This window comes from Grampus griseus, assembly GCF_964374135.1.
Source record: "Grampus griseus genome assembly, chromosome: 2".
Classification (NCBI taxonomy): domain Eukaryota; kingdom Metazoa; phylum Chordata; class Mammalia; order Artiodactyla; family Delphinidae; genus Grampus; species Grampus griseus.
This window is the reverse complement of record NC_139018.1, coordinates 29396463-29416207: the sequence shown is the minus strand read 5'-3', so window position 1 is coordinate 29416207 and position 19745 is coordinate 29396463. Positions and strand designations below refer to the sequence as shown.

General features: G+C 47.7%; 2 protein-coding genes across 4 annotated transcripts in view; one reads left to right on the top strand and one right to left on the bottom strand.

Annotated features, from left to right (window-relative positions):
- DCAF4 (DDB1 and CUL4 associated factor 4) overlaps positions 1-1825 on the top strand; it is a 29359-nt gene extending 27534 nt beyond the window's left edge. The window contains exon 14 of the mRNA XM_082648403.1: positions 834-1825. Within this exon, the coding sequence (XP_082504529.1) occupies positions 834-1027 (194 nt within the window). The 3' untranslated portion in view covers positions 1028-1825. The remainder of the gene's footprint in view (positions 1-833) is intronic.
- A 4044-nt stretch (positions 1826-5869) lies between these two features.
- The window catches only part of ZFYVE1 (zinc finger FYVE-type containing 1), a 49064-nt gene continuing 35188 nt past the window's right edge, over positions 5870-19745 (bottom strand). For all 3 annotated transcript variants that reach the window (XM_082647700.1, XM_082647702.1, XM_082647701.1), the window contains exons 5-12: positions 17014-17120; positions 14886-14994; positions 13307-13404; positions 13105-13222; positions 10672-10842; positions 9752-9932; positions 9109-9222; positions 5870-7609 (exon numbers count right to left, since the gene is read on the bottom strand). In XM_082647700.1, the coding sequence (XP_082503826.1) occupies positions 7377-7609; positions 9109-9222; positions 9752-9932; positions 10672-10842; positions 13105-13222; positions 13307-13404; positions 14886-14994; positions 17014-17120 (1131 nt within the window). In that variant the 3' untranslated portion in view covers positions 5870-7376. The remainder of the gene's footprint in view (positions 7610-9108; positions 9223-9751; positions 9933-10671; positions 10843-13104; positions 13223-13306; positions 13405-14885; positions 14995-17013; positions 17121-19745) is intronic.

The window sequence follows — 19745 nt, the reverse complement described above, 5'->3', positions numbered from 1 at the left end:
TCAACTATGAACCCTGAAAGACAAGTCTTATGAACTGAATCATTAAACCAGAAAATGCTCTGGGGAGAGTTGTCACCTGATTTGTCCCCAGGATGTAATGAAGTTATGAGATCTTCCTGGTTACTCTCTCATAAAAAGGAAATCAGCTGCATGTCATCTAGAACAGGTGGCCTGGGCTCCCTCTTGAATAGCCCTTGTGACCAAGAAAAGCAGAATGGGTCACCTGATAGCCAAGATGCCCCGTGAACACCCCAGGGTGTCACAGCCAGCCAGTGCATCTTGTCACTTTGAACACCTGCAATCAGTGGTTCTAGAGCACCAGGGCAACCTGTAACTTTAATTTTCTTTTTCTTATTCATTCATTCATTCATTTATGGCTGCGTTGGGTCTTCGTTGCTGTGCACAGGCTTTCTCTAGTTGCGGCGGGTGGGGGCTACTCTTCATTGCGGTGCGTGGGCTTATCATTGCGGTGACTTCTCTTGTTGTGGAGCACAGGCTCTAGGCACGCAGGCTTCAATAGTTGTAGCAGGCTCAGTAGTTGTGGCGCATGGACTTAGCTGCTCCACGGCATGTGGGATCTTCCTGGACCAGGGCTTGAACCCGTGTCCCCTGCATTGGCAGGTGGATTCTTAACCATTGCACCACCAGGGAAGTCCTGTAACTTTAATTTTCAAAAGGGACATCTTATCAGTAGAAATAATTTCCATTTGTGAGTTTGTTTGGCTCATGTGAAATCACCTTTAGCCCTTAGGAATCATAGAAGCCAGGGCCACAGGTACACAGGCTCTCTGCATTCTCTCACTAACTTGCCGCGTGTCTTCCCTCTTTCTTAGTGGGCCAGGACTGCTACACGAGAATCTGGAGCCTCCATGATGCCCAGCTGCTCAGAACCATACCCTCCCCACACCCCACTTCCAAGGCCGACATTCCCAGTGTGGCCTTCTCTTCTCGGCTTGGGGGCTTCCGGGGAGCGCCAGGGCTGCTCATGGCCATCCGACAGGACCTTTACTGCTTCTCCTACAGCTAATTCTGCAGGTTGCAGCCTGGAGAGCCGTGGATGTGACTCAGGGGAGCATAGGTAGCCATATTTTTGCCACAATTGCCATTTTCAGTGAGGGCATTTCAGATGGATGCCCTTGTGTATGCATATCCCATCCGTCCAGCTGCCGGGGAAAAGGTGCTATATGTTACGTGGAGACACTTCAGTTATTTCAGTTAAGTTGTGGGTTCAAGAAGCTTAAAAGTCCTTTTCATAAAAGGTACCTATTTCCTTGTTGAATTCCTTAGAATAGTTCCTCCACCTTTTTTTTTTAACAAAAAATACTTTTCTAAGGGCTGAAGATTGACAATAACTAAAGCTGCTGCTTTCACCAAAAGCCCTTTCAAGAAGCCTAATGATGAAACTGGGTGAGACTGTTGACAGTCAGTGCCTGGGTCCCAGAAAGACATGCATCTATACTTGAGAAAGCCAGCTGGAGAGAAGGGGGAGTCATTTATCTGAGTCTCTAGAGATTTTACGGCTGAGTTGGGAATCATTAAATTAGCCTTCTCAAACTCACTCGATAACCAGTGTCAGATCTCTGGGATTCTCATTCATTACCATGTATAGGCATTGTAAGGAAAGATGGATCCTTTTAGATGCTAGACAGGCCTTAGCATGCATATGTTGAAGTACCTTCCAGAATGTTAGGTACAGCAGCTCCTGTTTCTATCATGGTGACCTGAATGTCAGATTCAAGGGCCCCATCTCGAAGAAAATTGGCTTTGACTTTTGTAATCTAGGAGAAGCAGTTTGTGAGATGTTTATACAACGCGTTAATACAAAGAGCCTTTCTACCAAACAATAAACTAGAACGTAGAAAGAACCAGACATGGCATGTTGCTTCTGTTAATGGTTTAGAAGATTGTGATGCTTGGCTGCTGTAGCATCAGACCAACATCTGCTCAAACCCAGTGTGAGGAAGAAACTGAGACCAGTTTTTATGGCTCTGCTGGGAAGCTTCCACTTGCTCCTGTGCCCCAAGAAGCTATGGACTACCTCAGCAGGCTCCCTGGCCCAGGGTGGGTTCAGCCTATGGGGTGTAGCAGCAGGAAAGCAGAAGGCAGAAGACTGAGGGATTGTTAGTTCCCTGACTCCCCTTCTGCTGGGGTGTGGTGGGCTGTGGTTGTGTTCCTCTACCCAAGTCTACAGCTTCTGCTGGAACACAGCTCTCTGGATTCCAGTAACTTCTCTCCATTTGTCCCTTCAGACCTACAGCTGATAATTGCATCTCACTGTTGCTAGCCCAGGGTGCTTCACCAGTTGAACTCTCTTCAGCTACCCCCTTGAGTGTTATGCATCTGTGTCCTGCCAGAACCCTACTAGGTACAGAGAGAGCAATCCAGAAAACAAGAGAGTTATCAGATTGGTCATCTGGTAGATGAGCAATATGTGACAACAAATACTTTTAGTGCCTTAGGTTTTATAAATAACTTTCCTCCACCTTAGCTGACTTGATCCTTAAAACAACGTATGAAGGAGGTAGGACAGTAGTAATAACATAAAAACTATAAGCATCATTTTCTGGGCACAGAGAAATTGAATGACTTGCCTCCACGCAGACCTGTTAAGTGGAGAGCTGGGACTTGGAACCAGAAGAGATCACGTTCTCTACTTTGCACACTCCTCTATTTGCTGACAGTACTTGTGTATCACACACAGCTAGTGCTAAGGAGAAATCACAAAGTGGCTTGGTGCGAGTGTAAACATGCAGTGCTAACATTTCATATTTAATTGCTAAGTAAATGAACTTTTCTGGCACTCACCAAAGACTAAGAAGCTTGCCAGTTACCAAATTTCTTAGGTGTTTGTTTAATCTTTGAGACACCACCCCTGTATCTTTACAGCCTTGGCATACCAGCCTGCACATAGGTCCCAGGAAATAGCTGTATGATTGAAGGGTCCTGGTGACCGCAGTCACAGCAAGGTCTTTTGGATTAATTTTGGTGACATGCCTCTCCCCAAGAGCACAAAAAAGCATAAGTGCTGAGCCATGACCCTAATATCACTCATACTTTTGCCCCCAAAGTTAAAAGTTCTCACAACATACTAGTTTGTTCACTACATGATCTGCTCTTTACAGTCACTGGTATTGCACCTCTGGTGAAGAGCCTTTGCCACTATTCTGTACTATTTCAATGGAGCTGTGGCTATTCAGTCCAACTTTGATCTCACAGACAGTGGAGACGACTGACTACTCAGAATACCTGGTGAGTTCTGACATGTGGGGCTCTATCCCTATATACCTCCCTAACTCATCAGCTGTGCCATAGCCCAAATTTCTTGCTAGGCAAATACAGTTGTCAAAGAATTAGTTTTATGTTTCCCTTAGGCTTTTAAGAAAAGGAGGTGGGGGACATCTCAAAATCTGTTCTTTATCTTTAGTGAGCAGTCACTGCACCTAACATTTGGTCTAGAGCAACAGTCCCCAACCTTTTTGGCACCAGGGACCCGTTTTGCAGAAGACGGTTTTTCCACGGACCAGGGTGGGGGGCGGGGTGGGGGAACAACGGCAGATGAAGCTTCGCTTGCCCGCAGCTCACCTCCCGCTGTGCGGCCCAGATCCTAACAGGCCACCAGCCAATACGGGTCTGCGGCCCAGGGGTTGGGGACCCCTGGTCTAGAGTATATGAGAAGTGGTTAAACTCAGCAGAGAAGCTGATTAAGCATTTTGGTATGTTTGCTTCTTAGTGTCCCAAAGATTAGTATGTTGCACAGTCTGGAAGCATTTTTCACTTGCAGGTCTGTTAGGGCATTTTGCCCCATTCCCCAGGTGACAGTGAAAGGTAGCGAATGAGCAGGGGGTGGTGGCAGCAGCACTGAGCTCCAATAAACCCTTTGCTGTTTGCTTGCTGTAGCCTTCTAAACAGATGAGAACAGTGGCACAAACTGGTTACCAGAAATGTCCACAGATCAACACTTGGTGTCCCCCAACAAGGACACCCAGAGACCAAGTAAGCCCCACTTACCTGTCAGCCCTCGATCTGCCCTGGTCTAAATCTTCCATGTTACCACCTCTGAAAACAACTGCAGGCTAAACTCAGTTTCTTCTTCCATTTCTCCATTCATATATGTTAGTAAAAGCCTTTCCTTTCATTTTTATTTATTTTCTTTGGCCACGCCACGCTGCTTGTGGGATCTTAGTTCCCCGACCAGGGATTGAACCTGGGCCGTTGGCATTGAAAGCACAGTCCTAACCACTGGACCTCCAGGGAATTCCCTGGGCCCACTCCTTTAAGTCTGCCTCTCCAGGCCACCCACCACATGGCCACTGCCACGGGAATGACCTTCCCAAAGATCTCTGCACTCAACGCCTTCTTGTACCTCGGAATAAGATGTGCGGCATCTTGAGATATGGTCACATGTGCCTCACTCTGTTGCCCCTTCTCCACCTCCCACCTGGTGCTCTCAGGACACATGTTGCAAGTCCCTCCGTCATCTGGGCCTCTGCTCAAGCTGTCCTCCACTCCTTTCATCTGTTGAGTCTCAGCTTCACAGAAACCTCGAGGAAGCTTAGTTTCCCCAGCACTTGCCACATCTAGACACTTAGTATGTTGAATGAACAATTTTTGCCAGCATTATTCCCTTTTAATTCTTAGAACCCTACGAAGCACGTGAAGGTCACTCCTATATACCAAAGAAAAAGCTGAGAATAAAGCAATTTGTCCAAGGTCTCCTGCTAATAAGTAGCAAAGCCAACGGGGTCTCCTGCTCAAGAAATCTATTAGGCCCCATGTGTTGGAGGGAATGGAATTTTTATTTTCCTCTGGAAGTTTAAGATCTCCTTAAGATAATTTTCTGGGACTTCCCTGGTGGTGCAGTGGTTAAGAATTCACTTGCCAGTGCAGGGCACATGGGTTCAAGCCTTGGCCTGGGAAGATCCCACATGCTGAGAGCAACTAAACCCATGTGACACAACTACTGAGCCTGTACTCTAGAGCCCATGAGCCACAGCCACTGAGCCCGTATGCCACAACTACTGAAGCCCACGTGCCTAGAGCCAGTGCACCGCAACAAAGAGTAGCCCCCGCTCGCTGCAAGTAGAGAAAGCCCGGGTGCAGCAACAAAGACCCAATGCAGCCAAAAATAAATTAATTAATTTTGGGGCTTCCCTGGTGGCGCAGTGGTTGAGTCTGCCTGCCGATGCAGGGGACACGGGTTCGTGCCCTGGTCCGGGAAGATCCCACATGCCGCAGAGCGGCTGGGCCCGTGAGCCATGGCCGCTGAGCCTGCACGTCCGGAGCCTGTGCTCCGCAACGGGAGAGACCACAACAGTGAGAAGCCCGCGGACCGCAAAAAAAATTATTAATTTTTTAAAAAAAGAAAAGAAAAAGATGAACCCTGGGTATGTAGGGCAAGAAAAGAGAACCTTTGGTTATTTGTGACACCGGGTTACCTTCTTTTCCTCTACCGGTCTGACTAGTGTAAGGAAGAGAGTTCGGAAGACTTTTATGCATCCTCCCTATGTGGTCCAGCATCCTCCCATGCTCAGGGGCGCCCCTAAATGACAGAACAGGAGACAGTGGATAGCGGTTGTTCAACAGGAGCTGAACAGACAAAGCAAGGCAGGGCAGAGGAACAAAGAGCGACAGGTACAAAGCGAGAAAAGTCTTTTCCCAGGGTTTCCATAGGTCACTAGTAACACCTACTCTCTTCTGTGATGACAGAGGATTTGCCGGGGAATAAACTGAGGTATTTACAGGTAAAATATACCTCTCACTTGGCTTCTGCTCTAAAAGCCACCAGCTACTTTCTTAACTAGAAAGAGGTAGCAAGATACATGGATGAAGTTAAAGGAAAGAAGCAGCACAGTCCATATTCCGCAGGAAGATTCCTTTATAACGGCGAATTTAATAATACACAGTACTAGAGCAGGGCCTCGGTCATAGGCCATAGGAGGCAGTAAGGAAGCAGGTCTGAGAGGGACCAACACATTCCAGGGCTCACGTTACAGTAACACTCACGCCACGCACCTCCCTGAAGCTCGGCCCACCCACCAGTTCAGTCAAGAACTGTGTCACTTTTAATTCTTCATTTTTGGCCACTGACGATAAAATCCACCATGATGACAGCATTTCAGCACAACAGTCTCTTTCCAGTCACGATAGAAATGGATGTCCCAGCTCTTGAGAAACAAAGTTCATCTGATTTCTCTTGCCAGGACCGGAGAGAGAATTTTTTCTTAGTGGTCTGTTGAAATACTTATATATACTTAAAAAAAAACCCCACTAACAGTCCATTCTGTGCTCTGTTTCCCTGGAATATTTCTCATGATCACCCCTCCAATAGCTAGAGGGGTCGTGTGTCTGGGAATAAAGAATTAAGATGCTTCAAAACAAGCAAAAACCCTAGTGCAACACTCAGTAGATGGTGGGCTCAAGGGGGTTGGTAGGGGAGGGAAGCAGGTGCTCTATTTCTGGGCAGGGAAAGCCAAGTGCTCGCATAGACGGAAGCATCAACAAGCAGGAAACACTGGGGAAGGCCCATCTCCTTCCGTGTTCCCCCTGTATGAGGGCCATCGCGTCACCTGCACTTGGACTTCTGAGGTCTGAGGACCGTACCCCCCACCTGCCACCCATCCATGACCTGCATGCTAAGCTGGGTGGTCTCTGACCACGACAGGCCTAGGCAAGGAATTGGGATCCGACTCTGGAGGGCCCAGGGAGATCCTCCACAGGCCATCCCAAGCGAGAAGTACCTGGGAAGCTCACTTGCCCCAGCAGCTAAGGGGCATGAAGGCTTCGAAGGCTCGGAAAGAAGCAGCAAAAGGTGACTAGCAACGCAGTGGCCTTGGACATGGCTCGGTTTTGTGGGGAAGACCTGCTGCCACTGCCACCTGATTCTGTGCTGGGGACAGACTGTGCAGGTCTTCACAGCCAGCAGCAGCCTGAATACACTCCATGTTCCTTTCATATGTATATACAGGTTTTGTGTGTGTGTGTGTGTGTGTGTGTGTGTGTGTGTGTGTGTGTGTGTGTGTGTGTGTGTGTGTGTGTGTGTGTGTGTGTGTGTGTGTGTGTGTGTGTGTGTGTGTGTGTGTGTGTGTGTTATATGTATAATTTTTAACTGAAATAAAATGCGATGGATTCAGGTTCGTTCCCCTTCGCTATAAGCTGCTCGGTCCCCTGCCCTGAGGGGTTCGTGCCTTCAGGCCCGCCACCAGGCTCACCCTGGCTCGCCATCTGTCCTACCCCCCACCGTGGGAAAGTGGCCTCAGGATGAGCAGAGAGGACACATACCACAACAGGTGACCAGGAGGAGGGCCTACCTCAGCGAGATTTCATTTCTAACCCTGAGAACCTAAGGAATTGTGAAGGACTCGGAGAGGGAGCTGGGGTTAAAGGTCACCAGGCTTTTTATTGCAGTTAAAGCAGACTCGGACAGGATGGTCCCAGCCTCGAGAGGGGACAGCCCGTCGGTCATGGGAACACTCGTCACAGAAGCCCTGTCCGCAGGCCCGGCAGTGGTGCTTGGAAAGCTTGACGCTGAACTCCTTCCGGCAGTTATGGCAGTGCAGGATCTCATGGTCTGGTACCCAGTACGCCGGCCTGGCCGCATCCTTCACCAGACCTGCAGCACGGAAGGAACCATGGCAGGCGGCACACGTGGGACCCATCACCCCGAGTTCCACGAGGCAAGAAGCCATCCGCAGACACTTCACTGGCTCTCAGTCTAACTGCACACAGATCACCCCCTTCCACCCAGGTCTCCTTCACCGCCTACCACCCAGGTCAGGATCTCTGGGGCTGGGACCTAGGCACTGACATTTGTGTATCTACTAAGCTCTCCAAGTGAGCCTAAAGTGGGGCTGAATTAAGAACCAATGGAGTAACAATAAAGTTTGGGCTTTGGAGTCAGGACATACCTTCACCCCAGTTCCACTGAGCCTAAGTCGGTTGGTAGCTGCGGGATTAAGAAGTTCCTTAAATTCTCAGGGCCTTAGTTTACTCATCTTTAACAACACACCTTCAAAAGTGGTTACAGGATTACAAGAAATAATGTGTCTGATGCACTGGGACCCAATGGCCAGTGAGTGCTCAGCAGGTGAGCACCTGTGAGCACAGTCGGCAGACTTTGTGCCAAGGGCAGCCCCTGCCTCTCCCGGTTACCCGTGAGAGCAGATGCAACCTGAGCATCAAGCCTCGACAAATCCATCTATTCCCACACCCTGAAGTCAAAAACTCATCATCAGCTCATTCTGTGAGCCACAGTGATTAAATCTAATCCAAGCAATTTCCATCACACCCACCCAGGAACCCTTGGTCTCTCCCCTACAATGGGCTTAAATACCCTAGGCCCGGCCAGCCCTGCCTAAGCCCTCCACACGCTGGCGGGGCTTCCCTTCCTCTCCCTCTTCCCATCCTGGTTATAAGCACCCCTCACATTCAGAGGTGAGTGGCTGTCTTAAATCTTAAAGGAATAACAGTTTGGCTGGTGTGGCGGATTAAAGACAGCCACAGATTCTTTGATAACCTGCCCCCTCCCTCGAATCTAGGCAGGCTCTGTGACTACAGCAGACTGTAGCAGAAGAGCCAGTTTCTAGGCCCAGGCCTGTCTCAGAGTCCTGAGCCACCATGTAAGAAGCCCACTACCACTGGAGAAACCACGTGGAGAGGCCTGGAGAATATGGGGAATGGCGGGGGGGAGTTCTCCTGAGCCCAGCCTTCGAGGCATCCCTGCCAGGCTACCCAGCATGTAAGTGAGGTTGGCTTGGCCCCTCGAGACCAGTCCAGCTACCAAACTGGAAAATCCAGCAGTAATTCCAGTCAATGCCACTTGGAGCAAAATAATTGCCCTTCCTGTGAGACATGATAAAATGCGGGTTGTTTTAAGCCTTTACATTTTCAGGTAGTTCGTTATGCAGCAATAAATGATATAAGAGGATGGCCTCCAGGAATAAACATGAAACCACCAAGGTATTCAGCAGAAGCAAATGTAAATTTTCAGTCACTTCCTTGCTGCCCAACTCAATCTAGGTCAGTAAGACTTTGACAAAACAACAGCCCAAGGCACTATGAAAGCCCTCATCCCACGTACACTGCACCCAAGAGAGGCACTGCCAGGCCCACCTAGTGGTATGTCAATGGCTGTCACCACAGCTCCCAAAGTGTTCTGCACGGCCTCGCCCACCTTCCGAGCAATCAGCGTCCCGCCTTCATCGTCCGCCTGTGCCTCAGTAACATCTGCAGACAATGATGAAGGAAAAGCTGTTATCTCTTAGTCATTTCCCAAATGGAGAACTCAGGGGCAACAGCAGAGCATTCTGGATGCTTCTCCCAGGGTACCACTGTGCTGTCCTGCAAGGATGGCAAGGGTCTGGGCTATGGGCACCAACACTGCAGCCGGTGAGATCTGTTAGTCCTTTACCTCAACCCTCTGGGGCTATTTTATAACCTTCCTTTACAGTGAGCCAGAAGGGTTCAAGGAGCATGACCTAGAACCTCCTCCAGAGATAAGACTCAGTCTAAAGCCTGTGGTAAACACAGGACAGGTTTAACACGCCCCCTCCCCCCCGCCCCGCAAGGAATAGCACCCCAGGACCCTGTTAACAAAGAGCTTAGAGGATGACTGGGCAAGACCGGGGAGCAACTACTCTCAGAAGAGTGACGTGGTGAGGAACAGGGTCAGGCAGGTGGGAGTCCCGTTCCCAACACCCAGTGCCAAGGGGAGAGGTTCCCCCTCCACCCATGCAGTTCCCGGGCCCCACGTTACCTAACTGGGAATTCCTGGCTTCATAGCAGTTGTCACACACCCGCACGGGCGCAGGGCCCCAGCCCCGCTCCGGCACTGGCCGGGTCTTGGATGAACAGCTGTCACAGAAGCCCTCCCCACAGGCCCGGCAGTGATGCTTGGTGTCGTTATCTTTAAAGGATGTAGCGCACTTGTTGCAGCTCTGTTCCAAGCCCAAAACAGAGAGGCAGGTAACATTCATGTCTGCTCAGCTGAGAAAGTCAACCCAGGGGAGATGCCCAGGACCATCTGGGAATGGCAGGACCCCGATGATCCCAAAGGATGGGACCTAAGATCTCCAGCCACATGAAAATACCCACTACTGAAGCACAGCTGTGATTAACATTTTCTTCCAAGAAGTGCCTGGAAAGGTACCAAATCCATCTGGCTGAGTCACAGGGTTCCAGAAGGGACTACACCAATCCCAGCTAAGAGAGCCATGAGGATCCACTGCTTTCACGGCTTCTCAAAAGAGCCTCTGGGAAGCTGATGAGGAACGGGTTTCCTGTCACAAGTGCTTGGGCCAAAGCTGGGTGCTCCCTTTCTGTAGGTGCCATGAGGTTTATGTCTCAAGCTGAGGATGACCCTAAATGACCTCTAATGGCCCCTTTTCCTCCAGATTCTATATGTATGACCTCAGACATCTGACCAATAATAACTGGCCCTTGCAGGGAAAGAAACTAAAATCCACCGCAAGGAAAATACTTGCAAAATAACAAAGGGAAATCAGTGGGCAAAGAGGACACTGGCTGCCTCAGCATACCCCACCCTTTCCAACACTCTGAGAGCTAATCCGAGAGAGAAATTCAGAGCCTCCCTCACAGAGCAAGCTTAGGACAGGGCAAAGCGGCACAAGCAGAACGGGCCGTGCCAGGGATGCAGGGCATCCTGCCACACCATACCAGGATCTGGGAGTTGGGCCTCCAGTAGGCAGGGGCGATCTGGTCTGTCAGCCAGGACGTCACAGCCTTGGTGGGCCCAAGGCTAAGCTCAGACACCGACTGAGCCATGAAGTTCATCCCATCCAAGAGGCGCTGGGCAGCATTGTTGTTGTCCTTCAGAAATCCATCAGTCTGAAATGAAAATGCAGGTTCCCATCATGCTCTGAGCAAAGGGAGTAAAAAGAAGGAGAGAGAGGGGTCTCAAACAAGTTATACACTCATCACAGCCAACTCAGAACCACAAACTCCCTGGCAGAGAAGAACGGGGATGGGCCAGGAATCCCTCTGGCTTCTAGACAATATCACACCCATGAGTCATTGCTGATATTATTATTCTCTTCAAGGTGACCATAACACTTGGTGTACAACTGTTCAATTCAGAACTTACTTTGCTGTAAGTGAGATACACAACCCAGGAAATACTTATGTAAAGAGGACACCTCAGGCTTCCCTGGTGGCGCAGTGGTTAAGAATCCGCCTGCCAATGCAGGGGACACGGGTTCGAGCCCTGGTCTGGGAAGATACCACATGCCGCGGAGCAACTAAGCCTGTGCACCACAACTACTGAGCCCACGTGCTACAACTACTGAAGACCACGAGCCCGTGCTTCACAACAAGAGAAGCCACCACAATGAGAAGCCGCGCACCACAACAAAGAGTAGCCCCCATTCGCTGCAACTAGAGAAAGCCCGAGCACAGCAATGAAGACCCAATGCAGCCAAAATAAGTGAATAAATAAGAGGGTTAACATAAATTATTTAAAAAAGAAGAGGACATCTCTTCCAGGAGGCCTCCCACCCCAGACTGGGTTAGGAACCCTTCATCTCAGTTCCTCTAATATCTGCACATCTCTAGAAATCCTATTTCCACATGTAGGTGCAATGTCTCTTTATACATCCAACTCCCTATTAGACTGAACTGAGAACAATAATCCTTTTTCTTTTTTGTAAGTATCTAGTTCAGTTCTGGGCACATAGTACTCAACAACGTATGGTGATGAATGAGTGAACAAAGAGAAGGGGAGGAGCCTATATTCCCTAATCCCAAGGACTATGAGGAATACAGCCTAAAAATAAACTCGTATTACTGTTTTCTTGGAATATAAACTACCACAAGGATGACAGCTTTTACAAGAAAGAACACAGATCGAAAACAAAAGATATTGATCAAAGAAGTCTAGTGAGAAAGTTATACTAGTTCAAGACCACGTTAAATCCTTGGGACAGAATGGCCTCGACCATCATGTCAAGGGGATGGCCTGCAGAAATGAGACCACACTGCAGTAACCAATTCCAGTGCAGCTGGAAACTGGAAAGAAGATGACAAAACAATAAGGAAATCTTCAGTTCTCTGGTATCTGCAGGATCCAGGAAAGCTAAAAGGTGGATCTGCAGATAGGCCTATTAGGCTGACCGGAGTCACCCAGCAAGGGGAACACCAACCAAGTAAAATAAGTCCCTTAGAGAAAATCGCTTATCTTTCTTCCGTGAAGGAAAAAGGTTTTGGATGTGTTGTGACTGATGGGTAATTCCAAGTGTGAATGGTGGTTTAATGCAGAATGAAAGCACCATATCACTGCCTCATGAACAGATTTGTTTTTCCAACATCTTGAATTCAAAAGTCAAATTAAAAACAGTAAAGGTCCATCCATAGTAATTCCGCTTCTCAGAATATACTTCAAGAAGAATATACTCCAAAACAAAGTCTCTCTTACATGAAGATGGTCACTATAGCATTTTCTTCGATAATAAAAAAAAAAACATAAACAGCATGAATGAAATCGAACTGTAATACTAGACAGAATATTACACAGTAATTACAAATGAGAACTGTGAAAAGTGAAAACAATGTAGAAACAAAGCAAAACTGTGTATGAGAAAAAAGTGGCACACAAATTGTAACTGCATCTATACAAACATACACATACGGAAAATGAGTGAGGAGAATATGAAAAAATAAAGTTTTATTTGCTAAGGCAATGTAACTATGCAGCAATTTTTAGTTTATTTAAAGTTGTGCTTCTAGGGACTTCCCTGGTGGTCCAGTGGTTAGGACTCCACGCTCCCAACACAGGGGGCCTGGGTTCGATCCCTGGTCGGAGAACTAGATCCCACATGCTGCAACTAAGAGCCCACATGATGAAACTAAGACTTGGTGTAGCCAAATAAATATTTTTTTAATAAATAAATAAATAAAGTTGTGCTTCTAATACTTATGCAAGAAGAAATGGAAAAAATTTAAGGGTCTAGAACAAGAAAGGCTCTCCAGATCACACTTTCCTAAACCACCAGTATATTGAAATTCATGGTTAACCTTAATTGTAAACAAGTTCTGCTTTCCCACACACAGGACTGGACAATACAAGAGAAAACAGGAAAATAAAACAGCTCTTACTCCAGGCCACACATGCACAATCTCTGTCCGCACCACTGTATCCACAGGATCTTGGTTTCCAAACCAGTACTGCCGGCTACGATAGACCACGCCACAGTTGGGACATTCAATTACGTACCTACAAGGAAGGCAAATAGATACTGTAACCCCACCAGGTGCCTGGAGAGACAAACACACCAAACAACCGGTAGCTGAAACTCACCCAGACCAGGCATATTTTGCGAGACCCATCCAGGGGGAGTCGGTGGAAGCAGCCGTCTTGGGCACCACGCTGACTTCGTTGCCTCTCTCGTAGCAGGCCTGAAACATGGAGCACTCTGCCAGCTTCTACTCTGTCCACCAGACCCCCTGGCCTCTCCACATCCCTGTCCAGCCCCACTGCCCACAAACCACACCAGCGGAGGGTTTACAGACCCTGAGTTTAGCACAGCAGAAGAAGGTCTTTCTCTAAAGAGGTCAGTGCCCTAATATATACAATGGAATATTACTCAGCCATAAAAAGAAACAAAATTGAGTTATCTGTAGTGAGGTGGATGCACCTAGAGTCTATCATACAGAGTGAAGTAAGTCAGAAAGAGAAAAACAAATACCATATGCTAACACATATACATGGAATGTAAAAAAAGAAAAAGAGAAATGGTTCTGAAGAACCTGGGGGCAGGACAGGAATAAAGACACAGACGTAGAAAATGGACTTGAGGACACGAGGAGTGGTAAGGGTAAGCTGGGACGAAGTGAGAGAGTGGCATGGACATATATACACTACCAAATGTAAAATAGCTAGCTAGTGGGAAGCAGCCACATAGCACAGGGAGATCAGCTTGGTGCTTTGTGACCACCTAGAGGGGTGGGATAGGGAGGGGGGGAGGGAGACACAAGAGGGAGGAGATATGGGGACATATGTATATGTATAGCTGATTCACTTTGTTATAAAGCAGAAGCTAACACACCATTGTAAAGCAATTATACTCCAATAAAGATGTTTAAAAAAAAACCTCGGGCTTCCCTGGTGGCGCAGTGGTTGAGAGTCCGCCTGCCGATGCAGGGGACATGGGTCCGTGCCCCGGTCTGGGAAGATCCCACATGCCCCGCGGCTGGGCCCGTGAGCCATAGCCGCTGAGGCTGCGCGTCCGGAGCCTGTGCTCCACAACGGGAGAGGCCACAACAGTGAGAGGCCCGCATACCGCAAAAAAAAATAAAATAAAATACATTAAAAAATAAAAAAAAAAAGGAAGTCAGTGCCCTAAATGATTATGAATTGAATATATACCCATCCCGGGCCCCAAAACTGAGCTATAAATTATATCCCTGTCACAGACAGGAGAAATCCATCAAAACTGGGTTTCTGAACAGCATTTCTGCTCTTAAGAATGAATAGTCAATGTATGGGAATTCCCTGGCGGTCCAGTGGTTAGGACTCCACACTCTCACTGCCAAGGGCCCAGGTTCCATCCCTGGTCAGGGAACTAAAATCCCACAAGCTGCGCGGTGCGGCAAAAAAAAAAAAGAAAAAAAGAAAAGAATGATAGTCAAGGTAGATGGCCCTTGCATATATAAGCTCAACAAAATAAGGGGGATTGAAGCTTAAAAAAATAAACCAAGGAGTCCCCAGCAACAGACATGTGAGTTCTTATGGTTAGAGCTGGAGAGAAGTTCCAGAGATATTCAATTTGAGTATCAAATACTTTGGGATGCAGCAAAGAATGGTCCCAAGCCAGTCTTCCCAAAAGGAGAGTGTGGCCGGCAAGCCAGCTGCTAGGGAGGAAGCTGGGTGGACTCACCTTGCAGGTAAAAACCCGGTTGTCATACTGGTGAGAGTATCTGCAGCGGCTGTTGGCTTCATGAGGTACTCCTTCTTTCCCATGATTCATGCTGTTCTTACATCCAGCCCTGAGTGAAGCCCAAAAGCTGACAGTGAAGCCGCCAAAAGGAGCCAGCGCCGCTTACGCTGAAGAGTCTCTGACCCTGAGCCAGACCCAGGGCCAAAACCAGAGCTCCAGAATTAACCAGGCCCTGAATACTGAGCAGAGAGAGGGCAGTTTCTTTCAGAAACCCACGTGCCTCTCTCACACTTGCAATCAACATCACTACACAGGTAAAGCAACTATTACTCTTGTGTGGGGAGAAAGGGCCAAAGGAGTAATCTCTTCTTGGAAAACCACCTGGTCCCTCAGTAGGAACAGAGGAGCCAGAAGACACCACCTTGACCAGATAGAAAACCTGAATGGCCCTCAGGGAACTCAAAAATCCAAACAGCATGAAATGGGAAGTTTAACCAGCACAGGCTGCCAAGATGTAAAACAAAAACCGACCCTCAAAATTTGGCAATGCATAAAAAGGAGGCTTAAGCTGAACAAGAAAACCTTCCAAATGAACAGTGAGCTCTGCTATCCTGACAACGCAAAACCAGGGCCTGGGACTTTGGAATTTCACTGTGATAGAAGGAAAAGTTCTGGAAACCCTAGTGAGGCACAGTTAACATGGAAAAGTGATGCTCTAACAGATCCTAAGCCTCCTGCTGGGCTCATGGGGCCCGCTAAAGGAAGGCAAGTCACACTGGCAATTACCATCCCTCCTTCCTCTCCAAGACAATGCCCAGTTCTCCGTAGCCCAGACTGTATAATCGTAGCCCAGACTGTATAATCGAAGAGCCAAGTCCTTTTTACAAACCCAGAGCCAAGTTGGTGACCCAGCAGGTGGCCTACAGGGATCAATGCAAAAAGGCCATTCATAACAAAAAAGGTTCAGGTCTCCTCTGTATGGACGAATGTGAAGGACAGGAGCAGAAGTCCTGATGAGAGCAAAGACTCTGCAGTGGTGAAGGGAGTGGAGAGCTGGGGGAGTGTCTGCAAGACACAGTCTGCAATCTGACCCAGACACACTGCATTTAAATCCCCTGGGCTCCATCAGACAAGTCACCAGACTGTGATTGAAGAGCCATTAACGGCTCAAATTAATCCAGTGAGCCTCAAAGTGTGGTCCCCATCCAGCAACATCAGCATCACCTGGGAACGTATCAGAAGTGCAAGTTCTCAGGCCCTACATCAGACCTACTGAATCAGAAACTGGGGGCAAGGCCCAACGATCTGTTTTAACATGTCCTTCAGTTTTTTCTGATGCATGCTAAAATCTGAGAATCACTGCTCTGTTCCCCCGTAACAAAGTGTGATCCATGGACCAGCAGCACAGGCATCACCTGGGAGCTTGTTGGAAATGCAGACTCTCACCCAGACCAGCTGATTCAGAATCTGCATTTAACAAAATCCTGAGGTGATGCATACACGGATTAAAGTTTGAGAATACTGCCCTAACTCAATGTTCTCAAGTGAGCTGTGTATCAGAATCATCTGAGGAGCCTTTTAAGTGCACCAGTGCTGAGGCCCCACCCCAGATCTGTTAAATGAGAACCCCTGGAGGTGAGGCCCAGGCCTCAATAATTCTGAACGCTCACTGGATAATTCTAATGTGCTCTAAGCATCTGCCCTCATTGTGAAAGCAGTCAACTAGGAATAATACCTACCCTAGTGCTTTGCACACACCGGGCTACCAAATATTAGGTGGATGGATGGAATGACTACCATTGAAAGCTCTGGTAAGAGAAACATAGAAAAACAGGCAACCTAAAGTTTTCTGTGGTAAAAATTACCGAAACCAGTCAATTTTACATCTAAACCAGGTTGGAATCTTCAGGGGATTCCTCATAACCATGTGTCCTGGGATCCCCTGCAACCTCAGAGTATGGCCCCCAGACCATCAGGATCACCTGGGAACTTGCTAGAAGTACCCCATCTCAGCCCCCACCCCACCCTTAAATCACAATCTAATTTAACCAGACCCCACATGATCTGCATGCACTGTGAGGTCTGCAAAGCACCGTTCTGAGTCTCTTTGCCCAAGATGGGGACTTACCCGCAGCTGAGGCACAGGACAGAGCAGGTGAAGTACTCATCTGGAAAAAAGGAGCTGTGTGCCATCTGGTCATCGGGGATCTCACCGCTGAAGCGGTCGCTCAGGGCCTGTGTGAAGGGAAGGTGATACATGAAGGGACACGGCGGACAGCCCAGAGCTCTGGCCCTTGTACTGCTTGCCTTTTTTTTTTTTTGAAATGAACTTTATTGATTATTGTTTTCCTTTTCTTCTTTGTTTTTTCCCACACCGCCCAGCATGTGGAACTTGGATCAAACCCACACCCTCTGCAGTGAAAGTGCAGAGTCTTAACCACTGGACCACCAGGGAAGTCCCACTGCTTGCCTTTCTAATATGCCCTCACTGCTGGCTTATTTCTTATGGGCTCCACAGCTAGAAGAGGGAAGCCAATGACTTCTGCTCTTTACCCTAGACCTTCTTGGCCCGACTTGCACCAATCCTCACCACAGGAAACCTCAGAAAGAACCGGCCCGTTTCCCACGAGGTCAGAAGTAAGCAAACAAAGTTACCGTTCTCTCCTAATTACCATGCAAGTTATAAACACCTCACACACTCTCTATCTTTCATTCAAAACCACCAGATATTGACTAATGTCCACTTCAACTTTGTGAAGCTGGGACCAAAAAACCAACACTAAAGAAGGTGGCTTGTCTTTCAGTCAGAGGCAGGCAGAGCTGAGAAGTGAGCTGGGAGTTTCCTGGGCATCTCCACCAGTTCTAACCAAAGGTGCTCACTGGAGTTTATGAAACCACAGAACTATATGTAGAATAAGGGTTATCAGCCAAAAAGCAAGGAGGAATTATTATAGGTTCTGGCAGTCTTCTATCAACTACAGTAACCTAAAAGACAGCAAGTGGCCAGGACTTCCCTGGTGGCGCAGTGGTTGAGAGTCCGCCTGCCGATGCAGGGGACACGGGTTCGTGCCCCGGTCCAGGAAGATCCCACATGCTGCGGAGCGGCTGGGCCCATGAACCATGGCCGCTGAGCCTGCGCGTCTGGAGCCTGTGCTCCGCAACAGGAGAGGCCACAGCAGTGAGAGGCCCGCGTACCAAAAAAAAAAGACAGCAAGTGGCCAAAATAAATGCTAAGAAGAAAGATAAAAGTATTTGCAGAAACAAACTGAAAATTTTATGTTTAAAGGCAGCTTCCATTTCTAAACCTCTGTTTTCACTCACTACTTTATATTGAAAGCATTCTTCAGGCTGGTTTTTTCCTTCCAGGCCCTTACTCGTATGCAGTGGAAAAAGTTATATAAATTAAACAGAAATGGGCTTTCCAGGCTTTAAAAATTATTAAATGCTCGCAATTCCAAGCTTCTCTCAATCCCTCATTCTGAGGCAGCCAGGCACTATTCAGGGGAAGAGAAGTAACAGTAGCTTAAAACAAAATGTTACTTCCTTTAGTAAAAAGGCAAAAGAAATTTTAAGATGAGACTTGGAAAAGGGGCAGATTAGGTTTTAAACTAAGGTTCTCAAGCTCTAAATGGAATTTCACTTAAGGAGAACTTATTTATTAAAGTTCCTTTCCCTTTTTTCAATGAAACCTACTACCCTGAGTTGTAAACGAAGTGTTTACAAAAGCACATGCTCTCAATGTTGAGTCAGGTCAGGTGTTCAGACAAGAGTAGCGGCAAAGAATGTGTCGAACTAAGGGTGAGGGCCTCACCCACGTGCATTAAAATTCAGCTCCTGCAAGGATAATGCACAGGCTTGTAAGACACCATCTGCCAGCGATGGCCAACCAAGTGGCAATCCTTGACTCAGACCAAAAAAAACAGTCTAATAATACATATATGTCCTGTTCTCTTGGGGTAATTCTGTAAAGAGTAACAGGGAAAACAACTAAGATTTTGAGAGAGACTATAACGGCATATACCTATGAATATTAAAGAGAATAAACGAGAAGCAAGGCAAGTAGAATCACTTACTAGCCTACACGGTCCTCCTCTTACTTCAGAATGTGACCCATCTTTCGGGGACCTTTTCCATGAAGCCTTCCCAACCACTCTAGAAAGACCACGCTTTGCCTTCCCTGAGCACCTGCCGTCCTCAACATCTGAACCACGTACTAAGTGATGAGGTGATGAGGCAAAAGCTATGAGCCTGTTATACGTATTTTACCTCCCAGACTAGATCACTACCACCGTGAAAGACATTTCCTACCTTTGTATCCTCCTCTCACTCCGAGCAAATGTCCTAACAAGTACTCAACTAGGACCTCTGGAATGAAGTGCCCCAGCACCAACCCCCATGTGCACACCAACCCCTGCCCTCTCCTCCTCACCTTGGCCCTGCCTCTGCGCCAGGCTTCATCCCAGGCCCACAGGCCCTCTCTAATTTATGGCTAACTACTCGTTGATTGGCCAAATCACTGATAACTCTTAGGGCTGTATTTCTCAAACAGCTGTGTGCATAACTCTCTGGGGCTAGCTGGTGGAAAAATAGAGCATTATCTTCCCAATGCATCAATTTACTGAAAGATACGGGGAGGAAGTTATTTTCAGATAAAAAACAAACATGGATATAGTATGAAACTAAATGGAAAATTTGCATAAATAAAACATGAGACCCCCACCAAAGTTATTTTAGCTTGCAGGTGGCAGGTCTGCACTCTGTGCCTTTATTTCCTTATCTATAAAATGGGGGTGCTAGCAGTACCTTCCTCAGTAGGGGTCTCCATGGATTACACTGTAAAGATCAAATGAAGTTACTCAT